This window comes from Brienomyrus brachyistius, chromosome 5 (assembly GCF_023856365.1).
Source record: "Brienomyrus brachyistius isolate T26 chromosome 5, BBRACH_0.4, whole genome shotgun sequence".
NCBI classification, from domain to species: Eukaryota; Metazoa; Chordata; class Actinopteri; order Osteoglossiformes; family Mormyridae; genus Brienomyrus; species Brienomyrus brachyistius.
The window spans coordinates 10074564-10102071 of NC_064537.1; the positions used below are offsets into that span (position 1 = coordinate 10074564).

At 46.6% G+C, this 27508-nt stretch overlaps 1 protein-coding gene across 3 annotated transcripts in view; it reads right to left on the reverse strand.

Annotated features, from left to right (window-relative positions):
• Positions 1 to 8255: 8255 nt before the first annotated feature.
• Positions 8256 to 27508, reverse strand: part of plppr2b (phospholipid phosphatase related 2b) — a 36454-nt gene continuing 17201 nt past the window's right edge. For 2 of the 3 annotated variants that reach the window (XM_049014159.1, XM_049014161.1), the window contains 5 exons: positions 16970 to 17090; positions 16111 to 16361; positions 15780 to 15956; positions 15023 to 15150; positions 8256 to 13716 (listed from right to left, as the gene is read on the reverse strand). In XM_049014159.1, the coding sequence (XP_048870116.1) occupies positions 13611 to 13716; positions 15023 to 15150; positions 15780 to 15956; positions 16111 to 16361; positions 16970 to 17090 (783 nt within the window). In that variant the 3' untranslated portion in view covers positions 8256 to 13610. Of the gene's footprint in view, positions 13717 to 15006; positions 15151 to 15779; positions 15957 to 16110; positions 16362 to 16969; positions 17091 to 27508 lie in introns of all 3 variants that reach the window. The other variant, XM_049014160.1, reaches the window with a different exon arrangement.

The window sequence follows — 27508 nt, forward strand, 5'->3', positions numbered from 1 at the left end:
TGAACAGATTCAGCTCAGCTAACCTCTCCTCATAAGACATTCCTCTAAGACCAGGAATCATTCTCGTCGCACTACGTTGAACCTTTTCCAAGGCAGCAATGTCCTTCTTAAGGTATGGTGACCTAACCTGCACACAATGTTCTAGGTGGGGTCTTACCAAGGAATTATATAATCGTAGCATCACCTCCCTTGACTTAAACTCCACACACCTAGAGATGTTACCCAACATCCTATTGGCCTTTTTTTATTGCTTCCCCACAATGGAGAGAGTGGGACATGGAAGCATCAACATACACACCGAGGTCTGAGAAATAAATACAAGACAACATAGGATGATCACTGTGAACCAAAATGTGGCACTATCATTAATAATCATTTTATCTCGGATATTTCGTTTTAATAATTGTTGGAAGCAAAAATCATAACTGAAATTAAAATTCAATTAATTGCCCAGTCCTAGTTAGTTCCCAAACGCCTCACCAAATAAACTTCTGAACTACCACACCCCTAATGCTACGGAGGCTATTCGCCGAATTCACAGCCAGGAGTAACCCCTGTTGGTAAGCAGAAGCACGTGGGAAGGTCTGCAGTACACGGGAAGCCTGTCTAGCGGATGCTGTGTGACCTACCGTGGCTGATTCAGGTGGCATCCATCTACAAGGGCAGCTTCCAGAAAGTTCAGCAAACCACCCATCAGACACCATCCTCCTGTAGCTGTCTCGCATGCGTCTGTTATTTCTTTTTGGTTTTTTGCAATGTCTCTTGGACAACATTTAACTTCAGGCTGAGAGCGTCACGTACAATACTGTGCAGAACGTTTACACAAAAGCTGTTTCAAGCATATAGTACACATTTGCTAAAAAAAAAGTCAGGAAAAGAATGCAGTGGAATATATGCAAACGAACAATTACACAAAACAAATCCCCGAGTTCCTCAAAAAGTTATACTGGTATCTAATTGGGTGACTAGATGCACCGCTTCAGTTCCCAAGCGTCTCCTCAGGGGCACCCCAGCCGTTCCGTGCGTTTGTTAAATTTCACATCCAGCTCACTTAATTAATAACTTTGATGACAAGTATACTTGGGTAAATTGGACAGGTGCTGCAGGGAGTTTCGGAAAGGTTTAGAAATGGCTACGCTGACACGTTAAAGACAGACGTCAGTTTTACACCAACACAAAGATAATTTAAAAATAATATTCTTTGACACCACCCCCCAAGACTTTTGCAAAGCGTTGTACATTGCACATATCACAATATACAATATTCGACAGCCATTTAAAATTTCAGGAGGTGGTGGAGTGTTCTTTTAGACACACCTGCAGTATATTGGGGCATTGGCTTGCTTATTTATTTTTTTATTTATTTAATTTTATTTATTTGTTTGTTTGGAGACAGTCGTTAAAAAGAGAGGGACTCCGCTGCTTCATTGCAACACTGGCACATGGGTGCATTAGCCGGAATATTATCAATTCAGTCTTCTAGAAACCCAGCACCGGTCTTAGCTAATGTGGCGCCCTAGGCGACCATCAGCGCCGGCGCCCCTCGTCCGAGACAAAGTGAAATTGGCTGCCAAGCCGCGGGGCCCTGTCAGAAGCTAGGTAGCCGCCTATAGGAACCACATAAAAACTTGCTTTCGGTATTTTCCGGTAATTTAACATTCCCATAGATTTGTTTACTCGGGCTAGTTTCCTCTCTTGTTTATTCACGCCTCAAAAGCGGACACACGGCAGCACGCGCGCTGAGCCCCCCCCCCCCCGAAGCGCCTCATTGGCTGCCCGCCGCTGCCGTAGTAACCGACAATGCGGACGCGCACGTCTCTCCTCACTGCAGCCAGAGCCACAGCATGCAGGCGGCGCAGGACCTGCATCACAGCTGCAACCTCCGTCAGCTCCCGCGTCCAATAATATTTCCGTAGCAGAGAAAATGGGGGGAAATGGGCATGCCAATAGCTTGTCCTAAAAGTTGACTTTTCCCCCATAAAATCTAGCTTTATAATACTTTCAAACACGTACGGGTAATTACATGTGATACTGAAAAAATATGTTTATTTTTTTTTTGGCGTGTTCACCGGAATGCAACAAAAAACATTGATAATTTAGTCTGTTCATTTTTCAAACGCAGAATATCGCCACCCCGCGGACTTAAAGCTGCATTTCTAGGTCATTAAATTCATTTTAAACAAGTTCCAGAGTCTGATTAAGCACAATTATCTGAATAATGCTAATTATATTATTTTACTACACCTGCGTTAAGTATTTTGAAAATCCTATTGTTGAGATGCATTTAATTCATCCAAACCAACGTTAGGAAGAATGTTGAAGAGAACGCTGAATCTGGACAATTCAGAATGCATAAACTGCAACGAATAACATTTATTAAATTAGAAAAATACAAAAATAACCTTTTTTTGCGCTATGGTAGGACTGCCATTCTGCTGTTTCACATTCGCTTTTACAGCACTCTTACATCAAAACTTACATGTATACATCATTATTTAACATAGCGAGTTACAGATGACATGATGTGTATGTTGAGGGGGGGGGGGGGGGGCACGTGTTAAATAATGTTACTCCAACAATGTATAATAAAAAAATGCCGTTTGTCCTCTGAACTACCATATAACACAGATAGGCCTATGTTGCAATGAAGCTGCGGAGTTCCTCTCTCTTTAACAACTGTCTCCAAACAAACAAATAAATAAAATAATAATAATAAAAAAATATTAATCTAGTCAAACTTCAGCACAACATCTAATACAGATATGCATGTTCTTTCTTAAAAGCCCATCATCTTCCGCCTAACTCGCAAATCTATTCCTTCAAAACCTCCACCCACGTCTGCAAAATGACACAATTATCAGGACCTGAAATTAATCGCGAAACTAAACAAACAATTATTTGTAATGGGAAGTTCAGTTCAATTTATATATCCGATTCTACAGAAATGTTCGTTTAAATGAATCGAACGTTCGATTCAAAGACTCGGTTGCGTGCGGGCAGGGGGGCACTACGTGCTGTTTTGTTCAATTACTTTTATGTCGTGTCTATTAAAATTCTATTTTTATTAGAATTCTGCTCATCTCCGAGTTTTGCGGATGTATATCGATCAGTCATGGTGAAATTAAAATGAAAAACGATCACGTAAACAGTCTCAGCTATTTAAATATAACCGCACAGTCAGCTCTGGAAATCATGATAAAATTTCGAGTACCTTTTTTACGAAGATGTGGTCTAAAATACTTTCATTAAAGGATGAAAAGAAACACCAAATCCACAATATACAGAATACGAAAAATGCTGTTATCAAAAGGCTGCGGGGATCGGCAAATTTTGCCGATGGAGGGTCCCTCTCAGTAAATTTGGTCTTATCAGAAAACCTCAAAAGGGGATGGGGGTCTGTCAAACAATCCGAGTCCTTAGTCACCCCCTCTCCCCCTCTCGAACCCTCCTGTCTTCTGTCCAGGAGTGAAGTGACTGTCAACATACCGTGACAACAAGCACACAGCATTGGAATATGTGCTCTGCATTTAACCCACATGTAACTCAGCAGTGTCCAGCTATTATTTGGTGCCCAGGGAGCGGTGCTTGGCAGCGGTACCTTGCTCAGCATACCTAAGTGGTACCTTGCTAGTTAGGGGATTTGAACCAGCAACGTATCACACTTCCTTAACCATTAGGCCACCACTGTCCACCTCCATGTCGGCATGTCAGACGGAATACGTGCAGACCCCAAGACAAAATACAATGCTTATGCCTAGTTCAAAACACCACTGGTGGTGGCGTAGAGACTAGTCAATACTAAGAATACATGTTGATATTGGCTCCAAAAGGAATATATTGAGTGCTTCACCAGCCGGAATAGACGGAATAATTTACTTGCCAGAGTGTGTGATCAAAACATGTTGCCTGGACTTAAATCTAGAATAATAACCATTTATGAACAATATACCTTTGCTGGCTGTCTAATCTGCTGCTGGGAGATATGTTAGCTATCAGATAATCACCTCGCTGGACATGGAAAGCCAGCCTGCCACTTCATCTGGAGAATGCGACCATCTGCTGACATCATCCTTTATACTGTCATGGCCGTCTCTGGTCTCTCACACTTCCGTAAATGCAAGCAGCTACATCACAAAACAGTGACGCCCACAACTGAGTCATTTTTGTCACACATGTATTCTATATGTGTGCACAGCGGAATGACAGGGAGTCCCAGGGGCTCATGGTGTTTCATTCAAGTGACAATGCAAGAACATTCATCCATCTTCCATTCGCTTATCCTGTTTCGAGTCACAGGGGGCTTTGATCATATCCCAGGCAGCAATGGGCACAGGGCTGGGGCACACCCTGGATGGGATGGCAGTCTATCGCGGGGCACATACACACAAACACCTTTATGCTGCCGACAACTTAGATACACCACGCAGCATAACTGCACGAAGAACCTTGCATGACATGGGGAATGTGCAACTTCCACGCATATAGGGCAGTGGTGCGATTTGAGTCCCCAGTGCTGGTGATGTGAAGGCAGTGTGCAACCCTGCAATAACATCTACAGTACACAACAGCAGGGGTGCCATAACGGGGGGCAAGTTAGAATGACTCCGAGGGCCCCCGGGTGAGAGGTAGAGGTAAGGGGGCACGCGCTGATACAGCACATTGCCACACCTACCACACAACAAACCGCCTCAGGGATGAGAACCTGAGTGCAGCCATGCCCAATATTATGTGCTTTTGGGGGCCCAATATGATATACTTTTGGGGTCCAATATGATGTGCTTTTGGGGGCCCAATATGATGTGCTTTACGGGCCCAATATGATGTGCTTTTGGGGGCCCAATATTATGTGCTTTTGGGGGCCCAATATGATGTGCTTTACGGGCCCAATATGATATACTTTTGGGGGCCCAATATGATGTTCTTTTGGGGGGCCAATATGATAAGCTTTTGGGGGCCCAATATTATATGTTTTCCTGGGGCCCAAAATCTCCAGCAGCTCCCTTATAAAACAATGCAAGACAGGGGTCGTAAATAGGGCAACATTAAACATTGTGCAAAATTAAACATTGCGCCCCAAAACCATTTCATTCGGCGATGCTGATAGGCCAAATCTTTATTATTTTCGCCTAGTAACCATACATTGCACTTCCGGGGTTCATTGATGAGCACCCAAGAAGAGAAATGATTGGTGGAAATCTGTCGGTGGAAATTCACTGGTGGAAATGTTGTTTGAATAATTCAGATTGCATTATTAAGTAAAACTGACATTGATAAAAAAAATATATATATATTTTTTAATTTTTATGTAATTTATTTTCCCCCCCGACATCTGGGAGGGCGGCACACGAGCACCCCCTATGGGCCAGCCGCCACTGGTTGTAGCCCTATGACCACCAGATTATTGGGGTGGTGGTAGGGGGGCTCTTGCAGCTTCTGGGGATAGAAGCTGTTTTTATGTCTGGTGGTAATGAACCAAATGCATCCGTGCCGTCTGCCAAACAACAGGGGAAAGAAAAGTGCACGGCTTGGGTGGGTAGGACCATTCACCGTGGTGCAAGCTGTCTTCTCAAACTGCCTGTCCTAAATGTATGGTGAGGACCCGGTGGGGCACTGGGCTGTTTCCACCACCCGTTGCAAGGCGATATGTGCCCTGGGTGCGCATTTCCCAAACCAGACAGCAGGGGAGTGTGTGCATAAGTAAATGAGTGTCCTGAGGGACCGGCTTCTCCATTTGGAAATCAATCCTTTTTTATCTCTTCTGTGTTTTGACTACAAAGCAGGGTTTCTCAACTGGTTGCAACCCAAAAGTGGATCGTAGGACCATTTTCAGTGGGTTGTGGGGCGTGTGGCCAACCCCCCCCCCCCCCCCAGGCTAAATGAAATAAAATCTGAGAGAATGATGAGAGGAATAAAATAAGCTACTGCAACAGGTTTGGAGTTGGGGGGGGGGCATGGAATGATAAGCTGTTAGGGGGCGAAGGGGTGGGGTAGGAAGACCATGGGGGGGTGGGGGGGGGTGGGCAGGCAGATGGGGAGCTTCCTGCATGTGAATAAGAGCCTGAGAGGGATTTGGGCTGGGGAGTTTGGGGTGCAGGAGGAGTAAGTGGGCCAAGCTCACATAGGGACTGTTACTGCTGCTATTTTATAAATGGACAGAAGGTACTGGAGTATTCAGTTAATGATTAGCATTTGATGAATATGCTGAGGCCATGCACATTTACGAGGGGGGGGGGCATGCATGTTTCATGAGGAAGGTGCCCGCAGGAGCAAGCGGGAGCCGGTCTGTGTAATCGGGCGTTTAGCTAACACCCTTGGCTCCACTTGGCCCCAGGATTCCAGGCTATAAAAGCTGCATGTGTGAAGCATCGGCTGCACAAGAATCGCGAGGAAGGATTAGCACTGGGCAGACTTTCAGACGCAGCCTTCGGCATGTTTGAAATGCGCCATTTGTCACGTTTCAGAGCAGTTTGGGCAGCCCTTTGAAACACGGCCAGCAAACAGGCTCACAAAAAGCTTATGGTAAAAGTTGCTGGTAAGAGATCACTTTCGTTTCAGATTTGTAAGGGATAAATTGCTTTAGTTAATGAGAACATTATTGCCCCTACCTGTTGGACCACAATCAGGTGGAATTGCGTCGTTATAAGAAATATACATTTAACAAAACCTTCCTTGGCAGTTTACTACCAGACTACGTGACCTGATTTGTTAAATGTATCATTTTTATATAACACGTGGCAGGTACCACCCAGCCTTGCTGTCAGAAACAGGAACTGCTGAGTAGAGTAATTTGTATCCCGTGTTGCATGTCACATGCTGACACCAGGAGGCGATCCTGAGCCAGACATTGTACGTTGCACAAAGTTTGCGATACCTGCTGTAAGCTATTATGAATAAAACACCCTTTTATGTTATATTCCCATTCGGTCTTCCCTGCTCCTTCAACCTCTACCAGTCTATGGTGGTGATAGGTTTCTACAGACAGGCCGCAGTCTGGTGCCACTCATGTCAACAGTGGATTAACCTATTGATTTAAAAGTGTCCCAGATTTAATTTGGATAAAATGACATATTTGACCTCATTTGAATTTTAAAACAGGTCTGGCGTAATGAGGAAATTTTCATGTAATTTTATATTACTGAAGAATAATTCTGAGCCCCAGGATGCTCCTCCATGTCGCCCCCTACAGGACCTACCCATTAACAGGATCTCCACTTAATGCTGGTATTCAGTATACAATGTAAATGTGGAAGCCTCAGGTATGGGAAGCCATTAGTGAATCTCAGCTTCTTAACACCATTAAGCCACTAGCAAACTGTACAAACTCATCCTTAACCCACCTCTCAGCAGATCCATATATAGGTGATTGATAAATGTCCATCCATCCATCCATCCATCCATTTTCCACACCACTCATCCTTTTGGGTCACCCAGAGCCTATGGGCACGAGGCAGGGAACAACTCAGGATGAGGGGCCAGCCCATCGCAGGGCACATTCACACACCATTCACTCACACATGCACACCTACGGGCAATTTAGCAACTCCAATCAGCCTCAGCATGTTTTTGGACTGTGGGGGGGACATTGGAGTACCCGGAGGAAACCCCACGACGACATGGGGAGAACATGCAAACTCCGCACACATGTAACCCAGGCGGACACTTGAACCCGCACCTACATTCCACCCGTCTATATATATGTGGACTAAAATATATATGTGAATTAGAAAAGTGATTCTCATCTGGCTGTAGAGACACACTGTGGTTATGTGTTTGATTGGGTGGTGCCAGGTCCAGCCCCACCCTGTTTGTCTGTTCCCAGCATTTCCCTTGGGTGTGGCTGCTAATCAGCTGCACCTGAAGCTCGTTAGTCTTACCTCTTGTTCCTAACCTCTGCTTAACCAGCCACAGCTGCCTCATGTTTGCTCCTCTGTAAATCATGTATAAAAGTGTCACCTAGGGTCACGCTCCCTCTTTGGTCGTTGTTCGCTGTCTGTGTGTGCTGCCCTGCTCAGTCTCCACAATACATTCCCCTGCTATGCATTGGGTACTTTTAGTAAATCTGTATTAATCATAATTTAGATAAACTGTAAAAAAAAAAAAAAAAAATCATCACAAACACACACCATCAAACAAAACAATGCACATCGATTCCTTTCCTTTTTTTTACCGGAATGCATATTTATTTTCTTATCAGACAAATCTTTACAAATAGAAGATACATCAAAACAACATGAAAAAAAGAAGTTTAACCTCAAGCACCCCGTTATACATGTGGATTCTTTGTGCCATTAAAAAAGTTCAGGTCAAAAAAGAACAACAAAAACCCCTGCTTCAATGTGTTTTTAATTACACCTTTACCAAGGATTCCAAAGACACCAACTCAGTCATACGGCAATGATGGGAAACGATAACCTAACGTAAATTAACAGCGGGGCAGCTGGCTTTTCTTTCCTCCGAGTCACAGTTGACGTCACGGAAAGGACGTGGCTTTACTCATATTTAGCATGAAGTGGGCTGACCTCAGTCGGAGCTGTTTCTCAATGTAGACATAAAGAATCACACTTCCATGACGTCTCATTAAAAAGGAATCATGTTGATGAAGATATCGATATGGTGTAAATCTGGCAATGACACCTTAAAAGTGTACTGCGGTCTACACCACTACCCCAGTTGGTGCAGACAACGGCAAAGATGACTCAACGCCGTTCGCGCTGAGCATTTAAGGAACTGCCGGTAAAACCGAATCTGCAGGGCTGCGGATCCAGACAAGCGAAAGAAAATAAGTTTAGCCCACTTAATCTAACAAGAAAAAGGTAAATATGGGAGTGCAATTATCACTAATTTGAAAATAAAAAACGGTCGATATTCAAACTCACTCATTCAAACAGACCCGAGTATCCTAACCGAGTAACCTACGGTATCGAATACCCGTCAAACACACGAAACAATTGCTGCTGTAAACACTTAAGCACTGGCCATGAATCTGTACACAATGTATTTAGGAATAACATGTTTTACCGTGTTTGTTTGAAAAATGAACTATCCAAAGCTCCTGTACATAAATTAGGTGGAAATGAATAAAAATACGTGATGAAATGACTCAGTTGTCAATGGCTGAACAGTCGCCTCACTCCCCGCTCCACAGTTTTGGGGAAGAACGCCCAAGCAAAGTGGCTCAGAGGCGACGAATTCGAAATCTGGCGTTGTTGGTAAAATAAGGATGTTCTCCGCACCGGCCACCGTGCCATCGCCCTTCATCTTACCTGGTTTCACAACATCCTGCCTGTAACAACACATCCCTCACACCTGGCTCGGTGCGGAGCTTAGCTGCCTACACGGGAGAGACCTACGCAGAGCCAGTCAGTTATATTGGTGCGCTGGATTCCAGTCAGTCGCCTGGAGTCTGTGAGCAGCCTTGCTGGAGCCACACTGAGGCGTAAAGATTGGAGAAAAGCCTTCATTTGTTGCTGGCCTGTAATAACGACTTAGAAGTCCCCCGAAGTTATACAAGAAACAACGCAATGTCACCATAGATAACACTCCAGCGAAATAGTACAAATACATGTACGGTGAACAGGTTTTCATATACAAAATAGCACTTTTTTACAGAAAGATAGGCTGTGTGGAAAAACTCCGATTAAACTAAAAACTTAAAAGCGGGGATATAACAGCCGAGCCCAGTGGAGGGAGCAGCTGTAGTCTGCCCGTAAAAAGTTACAAGGACCGCAACACTTCGCCACCAGGGGGCAGCAGGTATCGTCGCGGACTCATAACCTGAAAGGTAATGGCTGTTGTACGCTTGAACGAGGTACTTAATCTGAATGACTCCAGTAAAAGACTCGGCTGTATAAATGAGATACGATCGTTAACTAAACGTAAAAACAACAAAACGTCCCAAAAAGGTACACCAGAAACAGACAGTGCATATGGATTCAGAAAATGGGATGTGGATAGCCCACTTGATTGAGTTTTAATCACACCGTAGAACACAGTAATACATTAGACTGTATTTTCATCTTGTGTGCTTTCTACGCCTGTATACCGTTACCCTCAGTTACATTAATGTCTATTAATTTCTCTACCTCCCCAGCTGGCTGAAAGATTGTCTCTGCATGGTTTTTTAAATATTAATATGTATAAATACTCTCTTCTGTATTTGTAACAAAAAATACGAGATAAAGAGCATCTCCGGCTCCAACCACACAGAATAAATACCTTATAAAAGATTTCTATAGTAATGAAAATGCTTAATTCATAAAATTTCATGTTCTGTTTCTTTATGTATTCTTTTCCTTCAAAATACCCATTCATAGTTCATTTTTATTTCACTCTTCGCACATCAAACGTGATCTAATAAATAATGTCAGAACTTGGATTCCCTTTTGTATTTCTTTATTCCTGAGGAGGATCAGAAGATCCTTTGAGCTTCACGGACCCATGAACGGTGAGATTTCAGTGAGAGAAGGAGTTGCCCCCCGCCGTTAATAAACTAGGGAGCCGGTGTTTCTCTGCATCGGGTTTCTGGGGAGCGAATCAGTGCGAAGTGCTTCCTGGGTCGTGGCCATTGCTCTTCTGGCCTCTAGGAGGAGGAGGTCACCAGTGATCACACTTTTTACTCTGATAGACCCATCCCATCTTAATAGTCCCATCCGACCAACTTCATATCTCAGGGCGTCTGTCCTGCGGGTTTAATGGTTACCTGTCTCACATCTTATTAGATACCAGTTTTAAAATTCCAAAACATCAAGCCCGATTGTTTGAATATTTTCAATCACACCACCACACGCTGTGATGAAACAATATTCACGACAGGCCGCAGTCCTCGGTGCCCTAGAGTCCAATGAGTAAAATGGTTTCACTTAAACTCTCCGGACCCTCTAAGGCTGAGCCCACACTTACCAGACTCATTTACATATAGATATTCTGACAAAGCGAACTATGGGAAAACCATCACAATGAGTCACATTAATAAAATAGAGACCTTCAGACTCAGACCTAGTCCAGTGAAAAGTTACCAGACAAATATAAAACATCAACAATTTCTATGCATATGAACAATCATAAGCACAAAACCAGTCCTTTTTTCCCCAACAACACTGGACGAAATACAGACAAAATCCTGCAAATAAAGACATCTCTATCGCAGTGATGATGTAATAGTCCTCGGGTAAAGTGCTTTCTAAGAGAGCTAACGATTAATCAGCGTGTAAACATGTAGCGCTCTCTCACTCTGCTTTTTCGGTGTCAAGCCACAAAATTCTTACCTTTTTTCGATCACCGTTGCTTTAAAAAAAATACCCCAGCGGGGACCTTATTACATGATCTAACAAGCAGCTGTCAGTGTTGCAGCTACCCTTTGAAATAACTGTTCAATAATAATTGAAAAGTGTTGTGTACTTGCAATTTTATATTATTCTCACCAAGGGTTGCAGTCCACCCCCGTTTTGAGAAAGTCTGCAATATATACCACGTTATGCATCCCGCGTGCCCATACACCAGCAAAAGAACGTATCTACTAATTCAGGTTCCCGATCGGTCACGGCTACATAGCAAGCTGGCGGTAAACTACGTCACGAAAACGCCGTCTCGTTCAGTGCACGCTACATCGGCAAAGGCTATTTGGTATCGGCATTGGCCGTGGATGGTACAATGAGAGGATGCGATGAGTCTGGGAAACGGCTCTTTTTCACATTTCCATCTCCTGTTAAACACGCCTCTCACTTTCCATAGGCGCGATTATCAAGTCGAACACCGGCTTCTATAATTAGGATATAAGGGAAACGTAGAAGCAAATGTCGGAAAAGCTGTTTAGAAGCTGGGGTGTTAAACACCAAGCCCGTCGTGATAGCATGGCTATTCCTAAGGCCTTGGTCAGTCCATGCCAGTCCTGAGCGCCCAAGTTTGGCCTCACAGGCCCTGATCAGGCCATTACGGAACACCGGTCTAAATGTCACAAACAGTTCGAGGCTGGAAGCAGCCGGTCTGTCATTACCACAAGCACAGCGGTGGCAATACGGACAAAAACACCCTTGAACTTGACCCATGTGTTTAAAGCCAAGCATGAATTGACCTTTCGATTATTTGACCGCTTAGAAGCCCAGGGCAGACTTCAGAATACAGAGTAGGTCCCCTGGACAGTGATTATGAAACCTGATTTCAGCTACAGACAACCTGTATGTGGTATTAGAAAACCGTAATCAGTGATTTCGCGGTTCACCATAGATACCCCAATCGCTGGACGGAATATTCTAACAGACTATCCCTGAAGTATAAAACCAGACTTATATTGGTAGTACCAACCACAAAATTGGATTTTTTTTGCAATACTCCACTAGGATTTCTTGCAATTCAATTGATTAAAAGAAATATTGATGATATTGGATCATTATTCATATGTAGTGGCAGCCATGAGTGGCAGTGTGGCTCTGAATTAACAGCAAATGGACAAAGTCTGATCATTGTAATGCTGCTGCGTTGATGAATTACACCCATGTGATTTCTCTCTTTTTTGGTTTAATCCAATCAGGTGCCAGATGTCCTTTTTATTTCTGTACCGTCACTGAAGGATTTTCCTCAGAAGTGGGTCATCTGAAATCCAGCGATCAAGGAGCGAGAACATTTAATGTGATTCAAGCTGGAGCTCCGAACAAAACGCACTGATTGAAAAGTGGAATTAAAATGTCTTTCTTCATATTAAACGAAGTGAAACTTTGTTTTCCTGAACTGTGCCCCATGTTCTTCTGGGCCGAGGGCGCGAGCATGTCCCCGCTGGCTGGAATCCATGAAACTGTCTGAGGTGGGCAGTCGAGGTCAGCTGATTTTGGGACTGACCTTTGGAGATTCACAGCGTTTGCAGGGTTATGCATGCAGTGGCAGAAACTGGCCACTGGGTGGAGTAACGAGACAGACGCTGCTTGCATGTTGGTTTGCCCAGTCCATTGTGAATGACACCCTTTGTAGTTCGCTGGAGGAGTTCAGCAGTCCCTTTCGTGTCGAGGCCAAAAGATCTTTCAATGCAGTCTCTCCATAGCCAGAGAATGACCATCTCATACTAGACATTCTTAGTAGTAGTTTGGGCAGGATGGGATTTGGAATTCGCTTTAAAATGATGATAGAAACACTCGGAATGCCACATCTCCTCTTTCCTGTCTTTTTTTAAAGGTTTGTAACAGTGAAAAACAAACCCTTAGAATTTAGTATTTGGATGTAGGAGGTGCTGTAATAGACGTAAGTTAGAACAAAAAAATAAATCCAGGCCACTGAATCAGGAGTTTAGCACTTTGACATGAAAATGGAATATAAAAGAATATAAAAACGGTCAAATAAACGTGGAAGCATATTGACTTTCGTCATCGTTACTGAAATGTAGATGTCGGCACATGACAGACATAGTGGATATTAAAATAATAACAATGACTTTGATGCTGCAGGGGGGCGGATTTTTAGTCCTGGGAAGGAGAAGATTGCCAGAGAGCTCACCGCTGTGTTAGCGGAGGAACTGGTGCGTAGGAGAGGGCGGGGCCAAACTTATACCTGGGTGGAGTGGGAACGGCGGAGGGGCAGGTGCTTGTCAGGGTGGGCAGCACAGAGGCGGGGCTGGTCGGGGGGGCCTAGACTTCGCTGGAGATGGAGCGAGAGGGTATGAGGACATCGGGGGTGGAGGGGAAGGGATAGTGCTGATGGTCATGTGATCTCGGTGAACGGAGCTCTTGAAGTCTGCAGAGGAAAAGACGAGAGAGAGAGGGAGAGAGAGGCAGATGAACCAGGAGAGCAGGAAAGGTAAGGGGAGAATGGGATGAATGAGTGGGCAGAGAAGAGGCAAAGAAGGGAGGGAATAAGGTGAGGATAGAGGGACAGAGAGCTGGGGAGAGCAAGGATGCACACCAGGATGGTAACAGAAATAAGTCACAGGAAGTCGGCCTGGAGGAAGGGGATCTGTGAAGTGCTTTGCCGTTCTCCTTCTCAGTGGAGCGAGATCCTCCTACTGCTCTGGGCCAAGTCATTGTCCAGGTTATTCAGGTCCCTCCTAAAGTCATAAATCACCAGCATCTGCTGCTCACTAGAAGGTACAATGTCCTCCCTGGGTGCTAGGACAAGGATGGGGACAGGGACGAGGACAGAGATGAGGATAGGGATGAGGACAGGGATGAGGACAGAGATGAGGACAGGGACAAGGACAGGGATGAGGACAGGGACAATGACAAGGATGAGGACAGGGACTAGGACAGGGATGGGGACATGGACTAGGACAGGGATGAGGACAGGAACTAGGACAGGGATGGGGACAGGAACGAGGACAATGATGAGGACAGGGATGGGGACAGGAACTAGGACAGGCATGAGGACAGGGACAGGAGGCTCAGCTACAGCCTGGTTTCCTCTCGGAGCCTCTCTGGCCTTATGATGGTGGCAATCTGTGGCTCTGCTGGCTAGGACACTGCCTATGATCAGAAGGTTGCAAGTTCATATCCTGGGGTCAGAAAAGTGATATCACAATTGGGCCCCTGGGCAAGGCCCTTAACCCCCAATTGCTCTAGAGAGTGTCTGATCCTGCCTTCTCAATTGTACATCATTTTGAGCCAAAGTGTCTGTTAAATAATAAAAATGTAAATAAGAAGTGTTTACTGGAATGGACCTGGATCACTGCTCCGAACTAATAGAATGTTCAGAGCCCAGCTTTCGATTGTGCGATGTCACTAGCGAGTGTGGTGACGAGTGTCTCAGGTGCACGTAGAGTAAGAGACAGGAAAACTGCTTCTCCGTCACCCCAGCTTCTGTTCTGCAGTGACGCTTCACTGCGCCACTGAGGAACCAGCTGGCAGGGTACGCCAAGGACAACAGGAACACTGTCCACGTGCGTGTGTGTGACAGATGGGGCTTGGTACTTTTAAATAACAGATGTGGGGGGACTAGTTTTCTATTAAGGATAAATATGGGGACTGAGTGGACCCCCCCCCCCCCAAATAATTCCTCCTTCCTCCCCTGAAGTCCCTCCCCACCCCTTACCTGATGGCCACTTAACTTTTCGAGTGGACTCTCCACGCAGGGCAGAGCTACCATTGGGATGCCCACCGTGGGCTCCGGGCGTGGCGGGGGCACCGGGGCCGGGAGGGGCCGTGGCTGCTGGAAGTTGTTGATCACGCACGTCACCTGGGCGTAGCGGAGGACGCGGGAGTGAGAGGGGGCGGGGCATGGGGGGCGGGGACTAGAGAGGATCCTGGAGGATATACATCTCAGGGCGCACCAACCACCATATGCATACATTTTTATAACCCCTGTCATTGGTTACATATTTAATCCCCACAAATCTGCACTGGATAAGTGGTTAAAAAATGGATACATATTTAACAAACTATTCATAATGCAATAACCTCCCTGTAATCAATTACTCATTATCATTAGCAAGCACCACTATCCAAAACATCTAAAATAGCTTACTGTGGCTCATCCATCCTACCAGCCGGAAAATACAGAAACAATTCTGTTTTGGGACCAGAATAATTCCGTTTCTGTCACATTCTGCATTCTGGGAATTAGAACACATTTATACCTGACCTGGACTCATCTTGGTACGTAATGTTTTTGTTCCTGGTTTGAAAACGCCCCAAATGATGCCTTTTTTTAGCTTTTTGTGGACAGAGGTGTCAGTCAGATTGATGAGCTGTATTAAACGGATAATATACAGCATGAACACAGACAGACAATAATTCCACTTTGCATGCGGGGACTTCCACGTCACCATGTTCACGCTTATCGCGCCGGTGATCCGGCCCCCTCACCAGAAAGGCAGCGATGGCGCCCCCTGTTAGGTACCCGGCCAGCACATCCGACCAGTGGTTCCGGTATTCGGCCACGCGCACCACGCCCACCAGCACGCCCATTGACATCACCGCCAGGCACACGGTGGGCTTGGTCAGCCTGGTACCCTTTGTCTGGAACATCAAGGTCACGTACATCTGCAGCGGAAAAGCAGACACACACACAGAACAGCTGAGACGCGATGGCAGGAGCCCCTTGGGAAGCTGAGAGCTACTCGTAATCGAATTCATGTGAAGCCATGAGGCCCTCTGGTGGAGGAGAGACTCTCCTGCTCCACTGCGAAGAACCTACCACGGTGTAGACGGCGGAATAGAGGCTCAGGGCCGCGTCCTTGGAGGGGAAGGACTTGCGGGCGGACGCCACGATGAAGGGGTTCCCCGTGCAGGCGCGGCGCTCCGTGATGTACTGCATGGGCGACTGGCAGCCCAGGGCTGTGTAGTTGGGCCGGCAGGCAGACAGGAAGTGAGGCGTGGGGTTCCCTGTCACCACCTGGCCGGCGTTGGCGAAAATGGTGGTGGCGAAGAGGCCGAAAGAGTACACCCCTGAGGGAAGAGGCGTGATGGAGGGCAGAACGGACAGGAAAGGAGGAGGGGGAGAGGAGGAGGTCAGAGAGGGTTGGGAGACAATTGGCAAATGGGTAGAGAGAAGGAAAAAGTTGGAAAAGAGAGAGGGAAGACAGAGGGAAAGAAAGGTAAAGGAGAGAGGGAGGAGAAGAAATTAAGAGCTTTGAGAATAGAACGGAAAAAGCAGGAACAACAGCACAAAGTAACAAAGATTTAATCTCCTAATTTCTACACATTTTTACAAGCAGCTGCATGTAGTACCTACTCCCTGAAAGCACCAGAAGCTCATTGAAGCTGCACTGTAAAAAGGGGATGTGCTGCCTGTAAGAGGCAGGGCCCAGATCCGAACACCTTAATAAGAACATGACAGGGGAGAGCAGCCCAGATGCGCAGCCTGTACAATCTACCCTCAGGGATGTATCGATGCAGCGAGGGGGCTTTCCGTCCCACGGGGTCCGCATAATGTCTATGTCTTGGGGGGCCCTGGAGCACATTTCTGCTATTTTTAAAACCCTGAGCACATGGGGGGGGGGGGGGGGGGGGGAGGCTGCAGCTCCCATTAGAGGACCGGCGAGAGGCCCCCTCACCGAGGAAGCGCACGGTGCGACGCAGCAGGGGGTTAAAGAAGCAGCAGTCGGCCGTCACGATGGTCTTCTCCTGGGCAGCCTCTGGCTTCCGGAAGAAGTACGTCAGCTCACCCAACAGGATCTGGAGAGGTTAAGAGGGGTCTACGTCATTTCAGAGGGCAAATGTTACATGGTTCACCGGCTCTTTTACGGGGTTACAGCCTCTGAAGAGTGTGTCCAAGGGAGCGAGGGAGCGAGGTGCAACTGGGCAGTGATGGCAACACCAGATCTGATCCAACCCTCAAGTCTCTCGCTCTCTTCCAGGCTGCGTCCCACTTACATTCATGTCCTCTGTGCACTTTCAACCTGGGGGGGTCCCTCTGGGTGGAGAGAGTGCCTGTATGCATGTGTGTGTGTGTCTGTGAGTTTGTAATTATTCAACTGTGGGGACGCAATGTCCCCACAACGTGATAAATACCTGTAACTCTTTACCTAGTTGGGACATTTTTTCGGTCCCCACAAGGATAACCGCAATTTTATGAAAGCCAATCCAAAAAAGCTGTGGGTCATGTGGCTGTGAGGCACGTGTCACAGGAACGCCATGGCTAATGTGGCAACAGATGCTAATGTGGGCTGGCACTTGTGTTTATATATAGATATAAGTCCCTCAAATACAGTATATATAGAAATGAGAAAAGTATGTTTAATTGTGCTTATCGTGCGAGAGTCAGAGCCTTGATGCGGTGTAGCCATCAAAGGCCATGATAGCCTTGTGCATTTAAGGCCTGTGATACCCAGATCATGTGACATACATGCCTAATTCAGTAACATGACTCACTCGGCCTTAATGTCATAATAATAACAATTTATTGATCTCTGTGGGGAAATTCTCCTTTTGCCTACTCTATCTTGCACTCCATGACCACATAGGTGAGAAGAAGCTTGGCAGCAACAGGCAGCCACCTGCAATGGCTGAAGGGCCCACAGACACATGAATACTCTGCCGATGCCAGGCGGAATCCGGCGACCTTTGGATCACCAGCACAGAGGCGTAGCCCCACTGAGCCACACACTGGCGCTGAAGAAGCCCCACTTGAGCTGTGTCCTCCTTGCTCCTCATTCTTCATGCCGGTGAGGGAAATGACGCTAACTGCTACACGATGAAGCACCACATGATGGAACGGGCTAAGTAGACGGATGCATAGGGGGGGGCTGCTGGGAACAGCCAGCTTGCAGCTTTCAGCGACACCGAGCGAACGGCCGTAACATTAGGGCCCTACGGCTTTTGGTCAGACAGACTCATCCCATGCCCGCTCCATCACCCAGACATCCCAGCTGCTCACTCCAATCTCCAATCAGACCACAATCTCACTAGTATGAGTGAGCAAAAGGGAGCAACGGGCTGGATGATTCAGAAGAGAAGCGTGTGTCCAGCGTCTTTTCTGTGTGCCGCGCATGTGTGGGTCGCGGCCCCTTAAGTCGCTCCCCTGCATCCCTGCACTAGGGCCGGTCTGGCAGGTGGCAGTAATCTGCCTTTGTACGTCGCAACCATAAACAAGCCAATACACAAGGATTACCCTTCCATTAACCCCCCAGGCTGGTCACCTCTTTCTCCATCACATCTCCCCAGCCATCTGAACACAACCATACTTAGGTTAGTTTTTAACACAGCAACTCCAATGACCTGCAGGGGATTCTGGTGGCAGGGGGTACTGGAAGGGATCTGAACCGCAGCCATCTGGAATATATCTATAAAGGCAGAGCGTAGAGTCCTGCTCGTTGTACAGCCATATGCTCTGTAAGAGTCACACTTGTCCAGGCCAGCTGCAGGAGATCCGGAAACTCCACATAGTATCCACGGTAGTAGCGTCCGGGAGCCTGACAGACGCTCTGTGACGCCGCTGAAGTCTAGGTGCTAAATACTGCATGACAATAAGCGGTGTATAGTCGAGTACAGTGGGGTACAGCAGAGTATAGTAGAGATCTCACTATTAGTGTGTCCAGTTAACATGCTGTGCATAGGGAAATGAGGAGGACGAGATGAAAAGCAGAGGAGAAAAGAGAGAAGCAAAATAAAGACAGAAAATATAAAAATAATTCAGATGGATAAACAAAAGGTATATGGAACTATCTGCAAGAATAGATATTATTACTACTGCTCTGATACTGCCAAGGCGTATTAATCGCATCACCTTCATAACCATTATAATCTCAAGCAGGGGAGGCCAGCCCTGGACCTCAAGGACCACAGGGTGATCAGGTTTCACTCATCTCTTCATTAACCGTGTAAATGAAGTTATTAACTCGACAGCAGGTTTCCACAGGGGGTGTTTGAGGTATCAGTGAAGTGCTAATTAAAATAAATCCCGTTAAACCTGTGGGACTCTGCCCTTCAGCACACCAATGTACTATGGTGTAGGGAAGCATCCATTTGAGATTCCCTCTGTGGGACCGGGAGTTTGGATACACAGGAATGGGGAGGAAGTGGGAAATAAAAGAGAAGAAGATAATAAACCAATAAAGGGGCCGGCAGTGACAGAGAGTCAAATCAATTCGCTGCGGCAGACATATTACGTAACAGCAGGCATTTCAGTGATCGCAACTGGCATGAGCATCACACCAAAAAGGGAAAACCGGAGGAGCACAGTGAGGAAACACAAAAGAGGACGGCAGTAGGAACGTCCAGCCTGAACCTCTCCTTACAGCAGACAGCGGGAGATAAGTGAGAGACAAGTAAAAGCAGGATGAGACAAATATCTTTGACACTGGATGTCTTAAACGGGGGAAAGGAAGAGATAGAAAGAGACAGTGCAAAAAAATGGAGAGCAAAAGAATGACAGGGGAGTTTCGAGAAAACAGACTAAGGAGCCGTGCAGGAGATACGGGAGGAAAACGAACGACAATGAAAGAAACTCCTCTTCGCAGTGAACGATACTCATGTCCCTTTGACACGCTGTGCTACATCCAGCACGACCTTGTGGTTTTAAGGAAGCGCGAGTGCAAATAACGATCAATGTCAGGAGCAGCAGCCCCTGCCGTCCACGGAAGGAGCGACTGAGGGGTGTTTCTTCGCTCCCCGATTCAGAGCAGCTATTGACAAAGAGCACTGACAGAAGGCCAGTGTGAGTCGTCTGAACTGCGGGCCTCAAATTGAAATTCACACAAATGTAAACTCATGGAAACATCGCTTGAGCCTAAAACTGTTAGCCGCTGAGCAACAGTACCCTCCTGAGGTGAAGCCGTAGATGCATTTCAGTAGTAATGGTGGAGGACTCTTCTCCAGGAAAGCTTCACTTTTATCTAACATCAATGAGATCCATAAGAACAAATTCAACGAGCGGCGTGTTCGTGGGTTTGTGGGTAAGGCTTGAAAAGAACAGGACAGGGAGAATGGAAAAGAAGGGACTACAAAGCCACGTGTGTCCATACCTTCGAAAGGTGTGTCATGTTTACATCCGCAATCAGTGGTTAGACAGCGCCCCCTTCGGGCTGACCCAGATATGAGGTGGGAGGGCACTCTTTCTGAGAACATGTGCTATTGTTTCATACATGACTGCTTATTTAAGACACATACTTGAAGTCAGTGCCAGGAAGCACTGCGGCTATTTGCACGGTCATCATTTCACTGGAGCACTGGTTAGATACTAAAAACCCATAAACTGTAACATGAACAGCAGAAGTTGATGCAGCCTCTGCACATGTACAGTCCCAGCAACCTTGAACATTGAAGCTGACCATCACAGGTCTGGTAGCTGCTATGAATAGTGACCTTTTGTTTACTGCGATTCCGGTTTGCCAAATCGCTATGGAGACCAAACACCACAAAGCCTAGTCATTTGATTGGTTTAACTGAAAAGATCATTCTCATGTTCCTCTTCTTTTTCCTTCCCCTTGGAAAAGGCACAGTTTGTCCACACACACACAGACACACACAGACACACACACACAGACACACACACAGATTTGTAATTATATCTTTGTTTCATTTCTATGGGGAAAACTCTAATCCCAACATGACGACCTTAACCCCCACCCAGCCCTCACCCTAACCATAAGTAACCAAGCAAAATAAGAGACGTTTGGCATTTTTAGTTTTTTTTTGTTTGAATTCACAGATCTTTGTTGGGACCATTTTTCAGGTTCATTTGTTCCCCACAATGTAATATAAACCTAATCACACACACACACACACACACACACACACACACAAAGCGAGTATGAGTATAGGGCCACTTTGTACAAAGCAGACATGATTAAATATGATGTAATTTCACCGCAGCCCTGCTGGGAGGAGGTACGAGGCTGATGTCATCCGCAGACACTAAGAGACCAAAAACGAAACTGGCAGGAAGAAAATGGGAAGAAAGTGAAACAGAAGATGAGAACAGGAGATCAGGGGAGGACGAAAATGCGAGGACAGGGACAATGAGGAGCCCCTCCGGAACGCAAGAGCGAGATCACCCCCTCACGCGCTCCGGTGAACACGGCCCGCTGTGTTTGCCATTATATCTCAGATGTGGCACCCAATCTGCCCCCCCCCACCACGTTCAGTCTGCCCCTCTCACACTCAACCCCCCCGTCACAGATCCAAACATCAGTTTAGATAAGTAGGTTAACTCCTGTCTTCTCTCCTGCCCTTTCTTCTCTTCTGCTGGCCTCCTCTGATTGAATTTCACGCTCCCCCATCCTTCGCCGTCTACCTCTCGCTTTCACACGAAATCTCTCCCAGTCCTTTTTGATCTTATTCACTGCTCGCTCCCCTTTTCAGGTGCTCCCCCCGCCACCCTCTCTCATCCACCAATCCCCGCTATTACCCCCCCACCCCCACCCTGCACCCTCACCCAGCCTCTATACAGAAACAGCAAAGAGCTTATGCAAATGGGGGAGCGCAAATTTCGAGTAATGAAGGTTAAATGACTATTAAGGGCTCCGGCAGGCTTTCAGGAAAGGAGCAAAACTAGATGTGGACGACCCTGCAGGATGACAGTAGTCACGGTTAAGAGCCGGACACGTATTGACATGCATGCTCTTGCACATTTAGCTCGCAAGGTTGCCAAAAGCAAACGCGTCTACCAGAGGTTCGGGACACACAGCAGCTAATGAACAGAACACACAGAATTAAAGCATCAGTCCTGGACAACTATATGTGTTTTGGCTACTGGAGCAGAGTGTAGTAGAGTATAGTACAGAGTATAGTTGACCCTTTCCCATTGCGGATTTGATAAATAATGGAGTCAGCATAAGAAATTAAGCAGCAGATGACGCATAAATGCATGAGATACTGTATGCGTACAGTGCAAGTCTGGAATATGCTAAGCATGTTTATATATCGACATCTCGCCGCGATCTCGCACTGATATTTATATCGTGTGCTTCTCGTATCTCTTTGTTTCGCTTCGCTGCGTTCACATACTCACCTCACTCGGCAATCGGACCAACGGGATCAAAACATTTTACACAGTTTTACACAGGGGGGGTGGGGGGCTGGGGCGACAATAGAAGTCATTTAACGGGGGCTTTTCTTTTCAGTTCAGAACAGCAAAACTAGACAACATGTGAGGCAGGTAAGCGGGAAAATCCAAAATGGACGAATCAGTGAACAGCAGTCAAAGGAAGTTAGACGGAGACTCAGCCAACCTGATGTGATGACAAACATCATCAATACTGAGTCTCTTTGTACTAATACCATGACTAGAAAATATTCTGTTCTAATTATCCATCCATCCATCCGCTTATCCTACTGGGTCGCGGGGTGTTCTAATTATGCATCTATTAAAATATTACAGCTGCACTTTTAATGCATTTATCAACAACACGTGCATATTATACATATCACCAAACTGCACGTGACCTGTCATATCTTGTGACAGCTGTGCATGTGTCTGCTGTTAGCATGAGAGCCACTGGGAACTGGACAGAAATTCCCTGTATGTGTCAAAGTACTTGGTCCAATAAACCTTCTGATTCTGATTCTCACTGCCAATTTTTTTTTCAGTGTTTCCTTGCTGCTTTTCAAGCTCATTAACCAACATCTCTAGCTACTGACTTTGCTAAAAATGGCCGTGGAAATGTAGAGAAGACAGAAGGACAGAACAGAACGCTGTAGGGATATTGGTTTTCTGCTTATCTCATCTTGGTCGCCATGAGGGACATGTACGGATGAGAGTAAGATTAGGAGTCACAGCTCAGGGCAGGCGCCCCTGGAGCTGGGGGGTAAAGACTTGTTTAAAGTGCCCAATGGCGGCATCAATCAGGCGGCCTCAGGACTCAAACCAGCGACCTTCCAATCACAGGTACAGCATCCAGCGACCTTCCAATCACAGGTACAGCATCCAGCGACCTTCCAATCACAGGTACAGCATCCAGCGACCTTCCAATCACAGGTACAGCATTCAGCGACCTTCCAATCACAGGTACAGCATCCAGCGACCTTCCAATCACAGGTACAGCACCCAGCGACCTTCCAACCCCAGGTACAGCATCCAGCGACCTTCCAATCACAGGTACAGCATCCAGCGACCTTCCAATCACAGGTACAGCATCCAGCGACCTTCCAATCACAGGTACAGCATCCAGCGACCTTCCAATCACAGGTACAGCATCCAGCGACCTTCCAACCCCAGGTACAGCATCCAGCGACCTTCCAATCACAGGTACAGCATCCAGCGACCTTCCAATCACAGGTACAGCATCCAGCGACCTTCCAATCACAGGTACAGCATCCAGCGACCTTCCAATCACAGGTACAGCATCCAGCGACCTTCCAATCACAGGTACAGCATCCAGCGACCTTCCAACCCCAGGTACAGCATCCAGCGACCTTCCAATCACAGGTACAGCATCCAGCGACCTTCCAATCACAGGTACAGCATCCAGCAACCTTCCAATCACAGGTACAGCATCCAGCAACCTGGATGGAAGGACACCAGTACTTCCATTCAGAGACCCACATGCTAGCTCACATCTCAGCTAGAATGGTACGGACCATTCAGAGGCCCACATGATAGCTGGCACCTCAGCTAGAATGGTACAGTTCATTTAGAGGCCCACATGATAGCTGGCACCTCAGCTAGAATGGTACAGTCCATTTAGAGGCCCACATGATAGCTGGCACCTCAGCTAGAATGGTACGGTCCATTCAGCCCCACTGGAGCTCTTAATGTGACATGCGACAGAACATGAAAACGCTGCCCGTTCCTTACCTGTGGTTCTCCTGCAGCCCTGCTCGTACTTAAAGGGCCAGCTCCTCTTTGCATCCCCAAGAGGCTCCCAGTCAAATGGCCCAGGGGCATATGGGTGATTTGTGGCCTATTCATTAGGAATCGGGTTGAGCCCAGTGTATAAGCTGAGTCTTTGAACCCTTATCTAGCTAATGACTCAGAAAGCAGCAGGGTAATTAAGACCAGGGCTCGAGTGAGAAGTAAAGTGGAGAGGCCTCCAGGAAGTGTTTAACATCAACCCCCCCCCCCCACCCTGTGATGGACCTTCTCTCTTTTATGTCGTGAAGGTGCTGAGGACTGCAGCTTCAACAGGAAGCAAGCGTGTGAAGGCTGATATTCCACCACCATTAGCCCTGTGTGTCCTAGGGGGACCGCAATGCCCCCCCCGTGGGGAGTCACTGCCCCGTATGTCGCTGCCTCCCCCTCATTGGCGCAGTCTGCCTCTGACATTAAAAGCAGGATGTGCCCCCCCCCACCCAGTCATCTCACGCATATTTGGCTGCTACACCCAGACCGTGTCAATCCCCACGAATGGGTTAATTAAGTAATTAGCCAAGTGCTATATCTGCACTTCTTACAGGGGGGCACTGGCTAAATAAAATAGCAGTTTTTCCAGTTTGTTCACTGGAGTTCACGATTCTCACACTAAAATACACTTCCAGGAACACTAAACTTTATATAAGATACAGAAATAAACGGAGATGGAAGCCCAGTGGGAAGCACCTCACACCTCCACCTTGAGGGCTCCGATCCCCCCCCATGCTGTCTGTGTGTGTGTGTTTGTCTTCCCGATGGTTTGCAGTTTTCCTCTGGGTACCCTGGCGTCCTCCCACAGTGTAAAGCTGTGCAGATACACTAATTGGTACAGTGACTTGCAAAAGTATTCACCCCCCCTGGCATTCTCACCATCTTGATCCCTCACAACCTGGAATTTAAAAAGGAATTTTGAGGGGTTTGTATCATTCAATTTACACAACACAATTACCACTTTGCAGATGCAAATTTTTTTTAAAATTTTTATTGTGAAACAAGAAAACCTGAGCGTGCATAACTATTCACCCCCTCCCAGAGTTAATACTTTGTACAGCCACACTTTGCAGCAATTCCACAAGCTTGACACATCTAGACATTGGTATTTTTGCCCATTCTTCATGGTAAATCTTCTCCAGCTCCGTCAAGTTGGATGGACGCCGCTTGTGTACTGCAATTGTTAAATCACACCAAAGATTCTCAATTGGATTGAGGTCTGGGCTTTGACCGGACCATTTACCTGCTTCTCCCTACACCACTGCAATGTTGCTTTAGCAGTGTGTTTAGGGTCTTTGTCCTGCTGGAAGGTGAAGTTCCGTCCCAGTTTAAAATCTCTGGATGACTCAAACATGTTTCCCTCAAGAATTCCTCAATATTTTGCGTCATCCATCTTTCCTTCAATTCTGACTAATTTCCCATTTCCTATTGAGGAAAAAATCCCCATAGCATGATGCTACCCCCACCATGCTTCACTGTGGGGATGGTGCTCTCAGCATGATGAGAGGTGATGCTACCCCCACCGTGCATCACTGTGGGGATGGTGCTCTCAGCATGACGAGAGGTGATGCTACCCCCACGTGCTTCACTGCGGGGATGGTGCTCTCAGCATGACGAGAGGTGATGCTACCCCCACGTGCTTCACTGCGGGGATGGTGCTCTCAGCATGACGAGAGGTGATGCTGCCCCCACGTGCTTCACTGTGGGGATGGTGCTCTCAGCATGACGAGAGGTGATGCTACCCCCACCAAGCTTCACTGTGGGGATGGTGCTCTCAGCATGATGAGAGGTGATGCTACCCCCACCAAGCTTCACTGTGGGGATGGTGCTCTCAGCATGATGAGAGGTGATGCTACCCCCACCGTGCTTCACTGTGGGGATGGTGCTCTCAGCATGACGAGAGGTGATGCTGCCCCCACGTGCTTCACTGTGGGGATGGTGTTCTCAGCATGACGAGAGGTGTTACGTTTGTGCCAGACATGGCGTTGTCCTTGATGGTCAGTTCTTTCACCACAGCACTTTTTCCCCCCCCAACATGTTTCCAACGATCTGCCTTATTTTTTTGGTAAGCAATGGCTTCTTCTTGGCCGCTCTTTCATGAAGCCCAGCTCTGTGCAGTGCGCAGTGTGCAGTGCACAGCTTATAGTGGTCCTATGGACTCCCATCTCTGCAGTACAGCCGCCCGGCTCCTTCAGGGTTACCTTTGGCCTCTTGGTTGATGCTCTGATTAATGCCCTCCTTTCCCGGTCTGTGAGTTTTGGTGGACGACCTTCTCTTGGCAGGTTTCCTGTGGTGACATGATCGTTTCATTTTATAATAATGGATATAACGGCACTCCTTGGTATGTTCAGTGTTTGGGATATTTTTTTATAACCCAAGCCTGATCTGTACTTCCTTGGTCTTCATGCTGTCACCTGCTTGGTGGTAGCCCTTAGTTAGTGGTGTTGCACTGGTGTTAACTCTGGGGGCTATCAGAACAGGTGTATATATACTGAGATCATTTGACACTTAGATTGCTCACAGGTGGAACTTATTTACCTGATTTAGTAGCTTTTGATTGGGGCTTCAAAGCAAAGGGAGTGAAACATGTGCATGCACCACTTTTCAGTTTTATAATTTTTGGAATTATTTAAAACAAGTTTCCTTCCCTTTTAACTTCATTAATCAGTAGTTTTTTTGTAGGTCCATCGCTTAAAATCGAATTTAAATTCCAGGTTGCATGGGAAGAAAATACAGAGAATGCTGTGTAGCTCTGCAGTTTTAGCCACACACTGGGTGTGTGCTCTGTGAAAGACCAGCATCCCACCCAGGGGGCTCCTGCGCTGTTTGACAGACACTCTGCCCCCTCATGACCCAGACCAGTATCAGTTGTTGGAAGATGGGTGGAATAAACAGAAAAATAAACGAAAGAGCAATCGGCTCCTTCTTCCCCATCTCAGTTCTCCAAACAGTGAACTTAAGAGAGTGAAGGAGAATTTCACCAAACCATCACCGACACAACTATGAAGATAAAATAAAATTTTATGTGAAAATACACACATGGGACAGCAGTTAATATTCGTGACAGAATCGTAAGATTATACAGCTGTTAACATTATCAGATCTTTTGGTCAATTTAAATAAGTGAATCTCAGGTCTTCTACACAAATCAAATCCGATTGGCCCAATAACTTTCCACATTCACAATGTTTAATCACAACGAAATCAAATCTGATTTATCCATTAATCATTCACTCTCACAATGCTAAATCACTCTACCAGAGCCTAGTAACGATTTAATAAATACTACTGAGCTTTGAATGTTTTAATTTCA